General features: G+C 38.5%; 2 protein-coding genes across 2 annotated transcripts in view; both read left to right on the top strand.

Moving 5' to 3' along the window:
• The first annotated feature begins 1,233 nt into the window (after positions 1-1,233).
• LOC135785462 (uncharacterized) lies at positions 1,234-3,374 on the top strand. Its single transcript, XM_065294917.1, has one exon. It carries the CDS (start codon positions 1,632-1,634, stop codon positions 2,880-2,882), a length of 1,251 nt encoding a protein of 416 aa, XP_065150989.1. The 5' UTR covers positions 1,234-1,631; the 3' UTR covers positions 2,883-3,374.
• Positions 3,375-6,275: 2,901 nt separating this feature from the next.
• LOC135785460 (sickle tail protein homolog) overlaps positions 6,276-14,587 on the top strand; it is a 155,350-nt gene continuing 147,038 nt past the window's right edge. The window contains exon 1 of the mRNA XM_065294910.2: positions 6,276-6,474. Within this exon, the coding sequence (XP_065150982.1) occupies positions 6,402-6,474 (73 nt within the window). The 5' untranslated portion in view covers positions 6,276-6,401. The remainder of the gene's footprint in view (positions 6,475-14,587) is intronic.

Below are 14,587 nucleotides of genomic sequence, written 5' to 3'. Positions count from 1 at the left end.
TTACTCTTCAAAAGTGTTAGATAAGCAGAGGCTGCCATCGTGTGGTGCAAGTCAACTGATGGCTGGATTTAGCTTGTTTTCAAGTGTTTTAGTGAAATGTTAAAACAAAAATACGACTAATCAAATTACAATAGCCCAACAAAATAAAAGTTTTAAAGTAGTTCCGTTTTGTAAAAATAATTAGTGTTATTTATTCCATTTGTTAACATCAATCGCTATGTATAAAATAAAATAAAACTTGTAGCTATGAGGCTTTCTACTATCAGTACACGAGACATTTAGACTTTTATTGAGACAAGCATAATATTGGAGATATCCACACGAGTTGGATTTATAGAGACAGATGTCAGCACAGTGAAACTGAGAAGGCACCTGACACTATCCCTGACACTGTGCCTGAAAGCTATTTAAAGCCCATGTGCCGACTGATTTAACCATGACCTATTCTGTGACATCACTTCCCCTGTAATCATCATCACAGATAGATAGATATCATTCAATAATATTGCCTGGCTAGTACATTTATGAAACATACAGTGACTAATAGAAATGAACAAACTCAAAACAGGTGTACTCTCCATGTGGAGTATGATGTCATTAGGGATAAGGTCAAAAGACAGAATATTCAGTCCATGAATTTTGTGTTTGTTTTTCTCCTATGAAGTATCATATCATAAGAAATACGATTTAAGTTATTTGTTAATGCTTTTAGCTCAATTTCATTTTTAGCACAGAAGTCCAGCAGTACCCTTAAACAATATTGTTTAAAAAATAAAAAGCTGTAAAATATGTATCCACTTATATAACTGTAATATTTTAATACTTTTATTTTTTATTAACCTATTTTTTTCTTTTTATTATTTATTTTTTATTATTTTATTCTCTTCAGTGGCTGTATTTGTAATTCTGCTAAACCAATAAAAAACGTTCAGTCCATAAATGTCCATAATTGTGAAAGCCTAGCTGTCAATAAAATGGAGATGAAAGCCATATAAGGAAAACATGAGATGCTGGGTACAACAAGATTTTTTTCTTTTATAATTGTATTAAAAAAACTTGGATTGTGTTTTTCCTTATCATCGATCTTGCCTATAAATTTTATATATTTTAAATTATTAAGGTAAGGCGATATGTTTGGACAATTTTTTTCTTGATAAAAGTGGGACCAATGAAGTTTTGTGTGAGGCGGGACTTCCTCGCTGTAGAGAGTTTTGCACAGCTTTATGGGAACCCGCGGCCTCTTGGCAAGCTTTACGCATTCCAATCTGGCGACGCCGCCCTGACGCGCTGGGCAGCGTAAACAACGCCGACAGAAACGAGAGAAGCACCGAGAGCCCCGGTGACACATCACATCTTTTACATTCCCGCGGACTGCGGGTCGTCTCCTCCGGGCGGCGTGTCAGAGACTTTGGGGTCCGGTTACCGTTGCGCGCTCTAAATTTAGGGTTGCTTTGAGACTGACGCAAGATATCTGGGACACGATCACTCTGCGGTAGCGGGGAACGAGGATCCATGGAAACGCGCCCTACACATTCACCGCTACTGATGACAAACATTATTTTTAGACTCTGCTGTCATCATTCGGTAACAACGAGGCCAAAGGCGTATTGTATAAAGGGAGGCTGTTGAAAATGCACTTGTACAGTAGCGCGCTAACACACTACCCTGGATCCTCTCGAAAAGTTTCGGTAACTCTTACCAGTGTCGTTAATAACTCGACAAGCTCAAGTTCTTTGGATCCGGTTGGTAGCGCCGTTAACGGAAACGCAACGGAAGCGTATTTGGCCAGGGGGGAACGGACGGACGCAAAGATGCCTGCTTTTTCTTGTTACGAGGCCACCTCGATGAGGCCGATTTTTTATACATCCACTGCCGAGATTATAATCACACGACCGGATGGTGTGGAGAGATCTGTACCCATTCACATCGTTAAGGAGCCACACAGGAACCGCAAACCTTTGGAGCCACACCATGGACGAATTTCTCATGCAGTCAATGGAGATGATAATGTTCATTCTGGTTCCTTTTTGGGCGATTTTGAGGACAGAGGGGATATTAATTCTATGAACTGTGATAAGTTTTTTGACACAGATGATTATATAGTCTGTGAAAGGCAAGTGAAGCCATTTATCCCAAACGATGCCACAACTTTTGGTACTGCACAGATATGCTCATCTGAAGATCCAGTCAATAATAAACCTCAACAGGAAGATGACGGTGAACCTACCGACGAGCCCGTCTTCGAGCTGCATGTCCTTCAGAAACCCACCTCAACACCCCCAAAAAGTGACATTGGCAACAAAGTTACCCGTTACCTAGCCGAAGTGGAAAGACAAAACAAATACCTCCATGACAGGCAGAAATACCGCTTTCACATCATCCCAGATGGGAACTGCCTGTATCGGGCCGTTTCCAAAGCTGCTTATGGGGACCAGTCAATGCACAAAGAGCTCCGAGAGCAAACCATGCACCACATCGCAGACCACCTGGAAGAATTCAACCCCATCATAGAAGGTGACGTCGGGGAGTTTCTGATCAATGCAGCGCAGGACGGTGCATGGGCTGGCTATCCAGAGCTTTTGGCCATGAGTCAGATGCTGAACGCCAATATCTACCTGACCACTGGGGGTAGCGTGGAAAGCCCAACAGTTTCCACCATGGTGCATTACTTGGGAGAGGAGGACTTGTCTAAACCAGCCATTTGGTTGAGCTGGCTCAGCAACGGTCATTATGACGTGCTGTTGGACAGCTGTCAGCCCAATCCGGAATATGACGACTGGTGCCGTCACACCCAGGTACAGCGCAAAAGAGACGAGGAGTTGGCCAAGTCCATGGCGGCGTCCCTCTCCAAAATGTACATTGAACAGAATGGCCTGCACTGAAACCAAACAGAACCTTAATTTGGAGAATGTATCTGGGAATACTGTACTTGTACTGATGTTTCCGAACGGATTGCACTTTGATTCCCTGTGTGATTGAATATTGCCTTAATTTATTACATTTTTATCTGTGTGCATTATTGTTTCCATAAACGTGTTGAAGTGCAGTGCACACAATGATGGTGATATGGAAAATAAAGATTGTTCGGGTCTGAACGAATGTTTCTTAGATTTTATTGCATGTGTGTCAGAATTTGAATTCTTGAGAATATTTTTTTATGTGTATTGTACATATTGTGTAAAACAGCTTTCCACCTAAATGGAAAGTTTAGCACTTATACAAACATTACCACCAGTATGTAAATGTTTTTGTTAATCTGTATTAGTGTTCTGTTGTGTTATATAAACCAAAACGATGTTTCTGAAATTTCAAGTGCCTGAAATCTATTTTGTAACAGATGTATTTTGGAATAAATTCTTTGACGCAATTTAAAACTTGAATATGTTTATTTATGCCATCAAGTCAAAAGTCGTCACTGTGGAACAGTTTATGTAAAGCATTGTAACCATCCAAACAGTTCTTAACAGACTAAACAATTACAAGCTTTACCATAACAGCTGGAAGACCATGGCACTAAAAAACAAACAACAAAGAGGAATCCAGAAGCATTCCTTTAATACAAGTTGTTTCTTTTACCACAAGTATTGCTGGATTTCTCTTTATTGTTTCGAAATGATTTATTACATGCATCTGTCAGTGGGTAAAGTTTTACATTTAGTAGCTTTTTTCTTATTTAGCTGCATACAAAATGATTCAAGCCATTCTTAGAAATGACACATTAAAATTGTGTTAAATTAATTTAAAATACTTCATTAAGAGCAATAAGTATATATATTTAGTTAGTCTAACACAAAATATATATGTACTATAATTTATTGATTTCTTTTTAATTGCGTTAACACAATTAGTTTGAGTCTGGGTTCTGGAAAAATAATTTCCCAGCATGCTTTGCATGCAACTGCTTTTGGAGAGTAATTTTTTAATGAAGTGTAATTTTATGCATTTTTAGGTAAAGAGAAAGACTTAATAGTGTTTAATGTCCTTTTATCTTATTTATTTAGAAGGGTTTGTGTTATATTTTTCAAATTGTTTGGTTACCATCGCAGAAGAGTGGTGCTTGTGTTTAGGTTGTGGATGTGACATATTGCAATGAGCACTGTGTTAATGCCTGTTTGAAGATCAGTCTCTTCTTACATGCTCATTCAAAGTATCATATGTTATTATTATTGCTAACATGTGCTTATGCTAATTAGTATTATATAAAAATGTTTTTTTATAAAATAACAGAATTGAGTTATTCAAACTACGCTAAATCGAGTTATTCAGACTACACTAAATTGACTTTAGGCAACTAATTGAGTATTGCCATTTACTTTAAATTGAGTTGGACTAACTCAATATATTTTTATTGTGTAAAGCAGTTTTTTATGAGTTAGGGGTACACATATTGGATGGAAATCCTGCCCACAATTTTATTGAGTTTATCCAATGAATAATCTTTTTGAGTGTGGTTAAGCAAAACAACGTTATTTAGGACCATTGGTACTACATAGGACACACACACTTAACTGTACAAAAATTAATTCTTATATAGACAAAAAATAAACCGTATCATGGCACTAATAACAGATTTGATTACCAGTAAATGCATATATTTGTATATAATAGCCTGAATGCACTGTGGGTCACTTTGAATAAAAGCACCTGTCAAATGCATTAATGCCGCAAACACCCAGTGCTAAGACATACTGTAAAGTTTATTAGATGGCACAGACATCTGGTTGTAACATCTAAAAATAACTTCTGGATCCCCCCAAAACATGCCTAACAAAAAGTGCTAACATTAGCAGATTATATCCATATGGTTAAAAAATGATAAACGTGCCGGAACGAGAGGGGAAAATGATCTCATGTCAGTCTCGCTTGGGAGTCTATTATTGGGTGCATGTTCTCATACAGTAGATAACTCTGAAGACTGAACTCAATGTAGTTCTAGTATTGACTGCATAAACAAAACTGAAACAGTGTAAATGACTTTAAACCCTAGATTTTACTTACAGGTAATAGTTTTTTATCTCTGCATGTTCTGAATTTACTCAGACAGGGTTCCCACACCTTAGTTTACTTCAAATTCAAGGACCTTTCAAGGACTTTCCAGGTCCAATACCCTCAAATTCAAGGACTAAATGTGGGGACAGCAAGGTTACATCGTGTTACCTTTTAAGATACATTATTACAGTTTCCTTTCAAGGGAACCTTAATGAGCTTATAAATCCCCAGAAATGAGCAGCGGGCACCTTCATTATTGATCCACATGGCACATCATTATTTTTCATATCACTGAAGAAAATCACTAGCTTTAACCAGATCTCTGCCAGTGATAATTGTTGTGTTTGTTAAACATACAGCTTGAAGGTCAGTGCACAGGTAATGGCTGTGGTGGGGGTTGCCAGATCTACAGGTAGACCTTTTGGATGCTGTGAAAAGATAATATACATAATGGAAAGTCAATTTCTGAATTAAAAGAACTTTACTCACTTTTTTCATTCAAATAATTGGTTTCTCTGTCATTTAGATAACTCTGTATCTCTGTATTTATCTTAACAATATACAGCTTATCAGCTGATATATCAAAAGTAAAAAATAAAGAGTTGGTAAAATACCTACATAGTCATTTTTCTTTAATATAGGCCTATGACACTTGTCTCTAGATTAGCAATAATGTTGTCCCCGTGTTAGACACTAGATGGCAGAAAACGCCTGAGCAAATTGTTGTTAAGTTCATTACTTCAGAAATAATGCAGCCATTTATCAAATGAACAAAGTGGATCATTTTGAATAGATCATGTGATAGGACATACAAATCTACCTGCAGTCTATACCACACATGCGTGTCGTGTGTGAAAAGGTGTGTGCGTATTCAAAATACAATAGGCTATTGGGAAAGTTATCATTGAGTCAAACTAATAAACATAATAAGGTCGATTACGATTCAAGTTATTATAACTACCTCGTCCATTGCATCCTCAATCCGTCAATTTAGTCAAATTTAACCTATTTTTATTTCTTACAAAATAAACGCATAGCCTAGTAATTAAACGCATTATTAACGTGCATTTTTTTGAAAAGAAAAAAAATATCTTATTATTAAAATAAAATTTTCAGAGCAAGTTGCGTTAAATTGCAGTGACGTTATTCTGCAGTCATGTGGACTTTAAGTTCCTTTATTTATTTATTTACTTTTTGGGCTGAAAACCCCTTAGCTTTTTCTATCTCTCTCTCTCCCTCACTCTGTCTCCCTCTATCACTCTCTTCTCATGAAGGAGTTTGTGTCCTCTGGTCGTGTATCCACACCGACCTACAGCTCCATGCGTTTGAATCCGGACGGAACCGTTAAATAAGCGAAAGTTTGGCGGGTATTTGGTAGCTGAGGAGCAGTCTGGTCTGGTGAGGTGAAGAAGATGTCCGGACATCGGGTTCAGTTCGTGGATCTTCCTTCCACCAACGAGCGCAAAGGGAGCCCGAAAATCAGCAGTAAGATTTTTGAATTTCTTCTTCTTGATACTGTGTCTCAAATCCTGAACAGCATTTCTTTTAATCCGGTCAATCCAAGATCAAACACAAACGTTGAGCTGAGAAACGCATCTATGATGCCCAAAAATGCTGTCAGGGAAGGCAGCTGAATAGGTTTGGGACACAGCCACAGAGTTTGAAGTTTGAAATGTACGTTTATCCCAAAACATACATTTAATGACGTTTCATATCTCATTGAAGTCGTGCAATATGAACATTTAAGTTGCTTTCTCTTGAAATTTCCTCTAATGTAAGACATTTGTCTATGCCACTAGGTGAGAGAAACAGCTTATAGAAATGCTGTTCTTGGCTAAATGTGATGAATCGAAACAATCAAAGTAATGTATACAGTATTTTTGGACCCAATCCTAAAGGATATCCTGATGCTTTAAGAGTTTTCAAATAATTTAATTAGATTCTTGATTGCAAAATATGTACACCAGCTTTTACCGGATGGTACCCTTTCAAAAAGTACAGCTTTGCACCTTAAGAGTTCATATTAGTAGTTTCTCAGAGGTACATGCTGTTACCAAAGAGAGTGCATTAGTACCTCTAGGATACATAATAGTATTTCAAGAGTACATATTACTATATAATATAATGCTACTGCCCCAGTGACAGATTGGGTACATATTTTGCAACAGCTAATTCTGCAGTTACTTTTTAACCAGAGATTAAACCGCATATTCTTTGAGAGAAACAGCAGGGGTACAGTATTTTTTTTTTTTTTTTTTTAATATTTATGCATTTGAATTTTTCTTTTTGTGCACAAAAACTTAGTTCATTGCAGTAACCTAAGCGCTCAGTTTATGTATCATTGAACTTTCTTAAAGGGGCCATGGCATGAAAATCTGACTTTCTCCATGTTTAAGTGCTATAATTGGGTCCCCAGTGCTTCTATCAACCTAGAAAATGTAACAAAAATCAACCCAGCAACTTAGTTTTAATAAACCATTCTCTACAAGCACATGAAAAAAAATAGGTAGTTAAAATTTGACTCTCCTTATGATGTCATAAGGAGCTCTTATTATAATAATACCACCCCTTAATCTGCACTTTTCAACCACAGCACTGCCATTTAGTGCAGAGGAAAAGAGAGAGAGAAAATAACTCACAGCACAATTGAGTTTCAATTTCAACAAACCACCATCATTGTGATCAGTGTTTGCAGTTTATCCGCTCATTTACATTTAAAAGGACACACCCAAAACGGCACATTTTGCACACACCTACAAAACCTGCAATTTTAACATGCTATAATAAATTATTCATATGGTATTTTGAGCTAAAACTTCACATATGTGCTTTGGGGACACCAAAGATTTATTTGACATCTTAAAAAGTCTTGTGACATGGCCCCTTTAAATAACACGCACTGTTTCCGCTTATCTCATGTTAATATTATTGAGTACCTATAAAGTAGTATTGCATTCTTCAAATAAGAGTCTTTAGTTTTATCAGATTTATAAAAGACAGACCTGCTGTACCGATTCTGAACCAGAGCTCCTGGAGGCGTATCACAAGCAACACACACAAAACATTACCATGCTGTCTCTGGAAGACTTATTCCGGAGATTCACTACATGTGCGTGTTATTTAAATTATATGCACTTATCCGCTGACTGCAAACAAAACACAGACATTTGATGCAGTTTTACTTACGTCCTGCGACTCATGACCCAGTTGGGGGCGGGTGCCCCATTTAAATGAAATCCAGAGTTAAACAAACACGCACAACTTCACTGTTAGCACAGATAAACAAACAATATCCATTGTTTCCACAATGCTGGGTTTTTTGGAAAGCTGAACAAGCTTAAATTTCCCTCACAAACAACAGACTTCTGTGGTGATGTTGATTTCGTGTCAGCTCTTGGTTGGTGAGTGTGTGCGCTATTTTGGTTAAAATGCCCATATATGGACTTCCACTATACTTCCTGCACTGAAATTGCCCATAAAAGAAATAAAGCAAAACTGTTACGTATAAATCTTTCCTGTTCGGAAAAAACTTGTTCGAACCCTGGCGAAGTTCATTCAGCACAGAAATACGTCATACGTCCAACTGCTTTTTTGGCACTATGCCCCTTAAGCTGCTCTGCCTGTTAAGTTTCATGACTCTTACCAATCAGTAATCTTGTAACCTTCTTGACTATCTTAAAAGAGCAATATATCAGCCAAAGAGCTATATATAAAAAAAACCTTCTTATTCTCTCGCTTTCACTTCTCACTGTGTGAAAAATCCCCCTACCCACCCAAAAAGCGTCAGTCTATTCGAGACTAATGGATCCAAGACTCTGAGTTCTGCTTAGTGAAGTTTTGAGTGGCTCCAAGTCTCTTATTCCAAGGTTTTAGTGTTTGGATTTCTTACACGGATACGCAGCATACTAAAAAACAGCAAGTCAGTCAGAGGGATAGTGCTGATTACATCGTAAAAAACAAACAACAAAGCAAGATGATGAAGTGAGTCACAAATTGTTTTGTGCATATATTAAAAGTTGAAAAAATGCTTAAGACCTTTACAACTTTTCTATTTAGGGCTTTATGGGGTTTCTAAGACAGGGTTTAAATTAAGCCAGGACTAGTCCTTAGTTATATTAGAACATTTCGGTAGCTTTTACAAAAATACCATTCAAAAACATTACTGGTGTGCATCTTGAGACAAAACAATGGCATTGATATATTTTAAAGGCGCTCTAAGCGAATCTGCGAGACGTCACTTATTTTTGATGTTTGAACCATTTTCAAACAAACGGAGCATTGCTAACTCCTCCCCCTCCCTTCCGTGCTTTCATGAACGCGCCCAACCCCCACCCCCAAATCCTTCTTGTCGTTTATTGGCTGGAACACTTTGTTATGTTTCGTGGTGCTAGGTTTGGCCACTGTGTTTATATTGAAGTTTGTAGAGCCTGGGCTGTCTACAGAGTTCGCGTTTTTTACAGTTTGATCAGCGGACAGGCAGCAAGCAGATAGTGAGGAGATGTTTGCTGTATGTAACAAAAAAGGTTTTACGGTCTAAATCGCGTGATTTCGCTTAGACCACCTTTAAGATGTCAGTGCAGGCTTTTTCAGTTAGGACAGCTCAGACAAACTTTTTAGTCTGGGACTAGACTTAAGCCCTTTCTGTGAAACCACCCCTAGATGTTTATAATAACCTTAAAAAAATCTTTCTGATGTAGTTGATTTCAGAAATTCACCTTTACATTTTCATGGTCGACCTAGTACACCAAAGTTGATGCGTTCAGACCAGCCGCGGTAGAGGACGTCAAGCACGAGTGATTTCAATGTTAAGTCAATGTGAAGACGCGTTGACGCACGTCTGGAGGTCTCACGGCGCGAATGAGACGCTTAGCGCGGCGCAGTTGATGCAATTCCGCCTCATTCGCGCGTCTAGTTCGCGCCATTGAGCGTTGTTGCGGGAAACACGCAAGTTGAAAAATTTGAACTTTGGCGGGAAAACACGCCGCGTTAACCAATCAGGAGCTTGCTCTAGTAGTGACGTGATTACAAAAAGTGAGTGACGCAAATTTCCATGTGAATCTCTCAATGACTAGAATTTAACGGGCGGCTTTCACGCATGAATGAAGCGGGTAAACTCTACATTTTCAAGCGCCAAACTAGACGTGGTAGACGCGAATTTGACGCCTCAAACGCGGCTGGTGTGAACCCATAGGTTTGATGAGCAGCTTTTTTAGAAAACTATGTAGGTTTTAAAGCATTGGTTTTAAAGGTTTAAGGTTGTCGTTGATTTTTTATTTCTTCAGTGAAATGTTTCTATAATGAACAATTTTGTATCATTGAGTGCGTTTACATGCACAAAATAAGCAGATAACTATCAAAAATCTGCTTATTATAGAAAACTGTTTTCATGCGTTTACATGTAAATCAATAAACCGGCTATCCAGACAACTGCGTTTACATGGGACTTGGAGAATTATCAGTTTTCTCGCAGGCAGTGACGTCACCACCTATAGTACATAATAGTCGATCAAAAAGCCAACGGCATATCTGTCTTAAGCTGTACTGTTGTATCTCTTCTCTTGTCTACAGAACAAGTAAATGTAACATAAGCTTCTATTTTCACAGTTTCTCTGCCAACTGCTTTAGTCAAGCGGAGACTTTTATGCGTTACTTTGCGCTTACTTCCGCGTGTGACATTTCTCTTTCATACGCAGAGACATGCGCACACCTGTGAAACTACCTGTGCCGATCGGTTTTTGCTTACGCTGTTTGTGGGCTTTCCCCGATTTAAGAAAACCGCTTTACGCGTTTACATGACCCCACGTGTTATCAGTTTATTAAGCATAATCGGCGCAAGACTGTGCATGTAAAAGCACTCATTGTATAGTCTTAAGAATATTTTTCCCGCTACAAAGAATCTTTTGTGGGTTCTTTATGGAAGCATTTTTTATAAAAACAGGGGAATATATATATAAAAACTTTATTAAGCTAGGCACGGCAAGATTAATATAGAAAAATCATTTCGAAATCAAATACAGTTTTGCTGGCTTTTGACTTTATTTCCGAATGGCTGCTAAATCTATTTTAAGGATTTGGATGCAGTTAAAACTGTTTGTGATTGGCTGATTGGTTATGACAGGGTTTGGGGATCCTGTTCATGTAAAGCTCTAATTGGATGCAGATGTTGCACATGGCCATATGATGCTCTCCTCTGTGCCGCTTTGAAGTGACTCTGGATTTGAGATACATGAGGACAGGGTTTCGATTAAGCCAGGACTAGGCCTTAGTTATATTAGGACATTTCGGTAGGGATGCTCCGATCAGGATTTTTGCAGCCGATACCGATTTGTAATCTTCGTGATCGGCCGATACCGATTCCGATACCGATACCGATTTTTTAAAAAAGCTGATATGCAACCTCTTTGATGACTGTTACATTTTTTCTAGATAAAATAAACCACGGATGTTGCCTTTGTTATATTACTTGCAGTAATTAGGTATATTATTGTTTTAATAGAGACTCAAATAAATAAGCACAATAAATATTTATTCTGCAAAGAGAAATTTAATATGGCTTTAAAAAGGCTTATGTCTCCTAAAAGTACTGAAAATAAAACACTTCACAGTCTTTACTGTATTAATTAAATATACACGCATTCGTATGAAGACAAGCAGCTCTGAGGAAAATGAAAGTTTAAACGCTTAAAACTGTAAAACGCATGCAAATAATAAACTTTTGGCATGAGGATGCAATTGTCCATGATAGATATGTGTTGTATACGCTGTTTGATGGGGATGTGAAGACTCCTCGCGCTGTTGACCGGAGCTGTTAATGCCATTATCGGCCGATACCGATCGGCGGCCGATCGATCAGAGCATCCCTACATTTCGGTAGCTTTTACAAACATACCGTACAAAAACATTACTGGTGTGCATCTTGAGACAAAGCAATTGCATTGATATATTTTAAGATATGTAAGTGCAGGCTTTTTCAGTTAGGACAGCTCAGACAAACTTTTTAGTTTGGACAGACTTAAACCCTTTCTGTGAAACCACCCTTAGATGTTTATAATAACCTTAAAAAAATCTTTCTGATGTAGTTGATTTCAGAAAAATCACCTTTACATTTTCATGGTCAGCCTAGTACACCAAAGTTGATGCGTTCAGACCAGCCGCGGTAGAGGACGTCAAGCACGAGTGATTTCAATGTTAAGTCAATGTGAAGACGCGTTGACGCACGTCTGGAGGTCTCACGGCGCGAATGAGACGCTTAGCGCGGCGCAGTTGATGCAATTCCGCCTCATTCGCGCGTCTAGTTCGCGCCATTGAGCGTTGTTGCGGGAAACACGTAAGTTGAAAAATTTGAACTTTGGCGGGAAAACACGCCGCGTTAACCAATCAGGAGCTTGCTCTAGTAGTGACGTGATTACAAAAAGTGAGTGGAGTAGCAGAAGCCCCTCCCATGACGCAAATTTCCACGTGAATCTCTCAATGACTAGAATTTAACGGGCGGCTTTCACACGTGAATGAAGCAGGTAAACTCTACATTTTCAAGCGCCAAACTAGACGTGGTAGACGCGAATTTGACGCCTCAAACGCGGCTGGTGTGAACCCATAGGTTTGATGAGCAGCTTTTTAGAAAACTATGTAGGTTTTAAAGCATTGGTTTTAAAGGTTTAAGGTTGTCGTTGATTTTTTGATATTTCTTCAGTGAAATGTTTCTATAATGAACAATTTTGTATCATTGAGTGCGTTTACATGCACAGAATAAGCGGATAACTATCAAAAATCTGCTTATTATAGAAAACTGTTTTCATGCGTTTACATGTAAATCAATAAACCGGCTATCCAGACAACTGCGTTTACATGGGACTTGGAGAATTATCAGTTTTCTCGCAGACAGTGACGTCACCACCTATAGTACATAATAGTCGATCAAAAAGCCAACGGCATATCTGTCTTAAGCTGTACTGTTGTATCTCTTCTCGTGTCTACAGAACCAGTAAATGTAACATAAGCTTCTATTTTAACAGTTTCTCTGCCAACTGCTTTAGTCAAGCGGAGACTTTTATGCATTACTTTGCGCTTACTTCCGCGTGTGACGTTTCTCTTTCATACGCGGAGACATGCGCACATGGACAAAACCGTGAGAAAGCGGGTTAAGGTGTTTACATGCCACGCGAAATCGGCTTAATGAGCAAAAAACTACCTGTGCCGATCGGTTTTTGCTTACGCTGTTTGTGGGCTTTCCCCGATTAAAGAAAACCGCTTTACGCGTTTACATGACCCCACGTGTTATCAGTTTATTAAGCATAATCGGCGTAAGACTGTGCATGTAAAAGCACTCATTGTATAGTCTTAAGAATATTTTTCCCGCTACAAAGAATCTTTTGTGGGTTCTTTATGGAAGCATTTTTAATAAAAAAGGGGAATATATATATAAAAACTTTATTAAGCTAGCACGGCAAGATTATTATAGAAAAATCATTTCGAAATCAAATACAGTTTTGCTGGCTTTTGACTTTATTTCCGAATGGCTGCTAAATCTATTTTAAGGATTTGGATGCAGTTAAAACTGTTTGTGATTGGCTGATTGGTTATGACAGGGTTTGGGGATCCTGTTCATGTAAAGCTCTAATTGGATGCAGATGTTGCACATGGCCATATGATGCTCTCCTCTGTGCCGCTTTGAAGTGACTCTGGATTTGAGATACATGAGGACTGGGTTTAATTTTCTGGCTCATCAGTTTAACCCAGTGCAGTGATAGAGAGAGGCCCTGGAGCAATGGATGGCTGCATGTGCATGCGTGCGTGTGTGTGTGGAGAAATGCAAGCTCAGGTACAGACACACATCCGTGGATGACAGGGCAGAAAAGCGCTGGATCTCCATGGTGACAGGGCAACTGACATACAGTACCACGTGAGTGCCAACACAGTGGAGAACTGCCAGATCCGACAAATCCCTCCAAGTGTTATTAGCTCAGCATATATGAGTGTGTGTGCGTGTGTCTGTAGTAAAAATGCATTGCTGATTAGTAAAGAAGGCAGCAAAACAGAGAAAAAATAAACATCTGTGCACTGTGAAATTGTGCATAAAAATCATAAACTAGATCTTCAATATGTCAGCTGTTTCTTCTAGCAAGCAATGAATAGAGATCAGATTTTGATCTCCTGCTTCTCGGAAATTTCTCCAACTAATCTTAGATGTGTCTCTTTCTCTAGATGTTCATTGTCAGAATAAAGGGCAGAAAAGCTGTCCCTGGGACCGTATCCTTTAGTTTGTATCTTTAAGACAGATACACCTTTTAAGTACAAAGGTGTACGTTTTGAAAGGTTACCACCACCGCAGTGACAGCTTTGGTACCTTTTAGCGCGTGTTGTCTGCTATCAAAAAGCAAAGATTTGCATTTAAACTCAATTGTCTCTGCTATAGTTTAATATTTGTTTCTGCAACTATACCCGCAAAGCAGAGAATGAATGATTTATGTGGTTGTATTTGTTAGCTGGAGAAACCTGTAAGACAAAGTTGATAATTAAATTTAACTGTGATTTCCATTGTGTCCCCTGGGCTATAGAAACAACTCTCTTAGCAATAAATAGAGACAACAACCAAATGCAC

Source organism: Paramisgurnus dabryanus, chromosome 22, assembly GCF_030506205.2.
Source record: "Paramisgurnus dabryanus chromosome 22, PD_genome_1.1, whole genome shotgun sequence".
Lineage (NCBI taxonomy): Eukaryota > Metazoa > Chordata > Actinopteri > Cypriniformes > Cobitidae > Paramisgurnus > Paramisgurnus dabryanus.
Note: the sequence above shows the minus strand (reverse complement) of the source record. Positions and strands in the feature narration are given on the sequence as shown.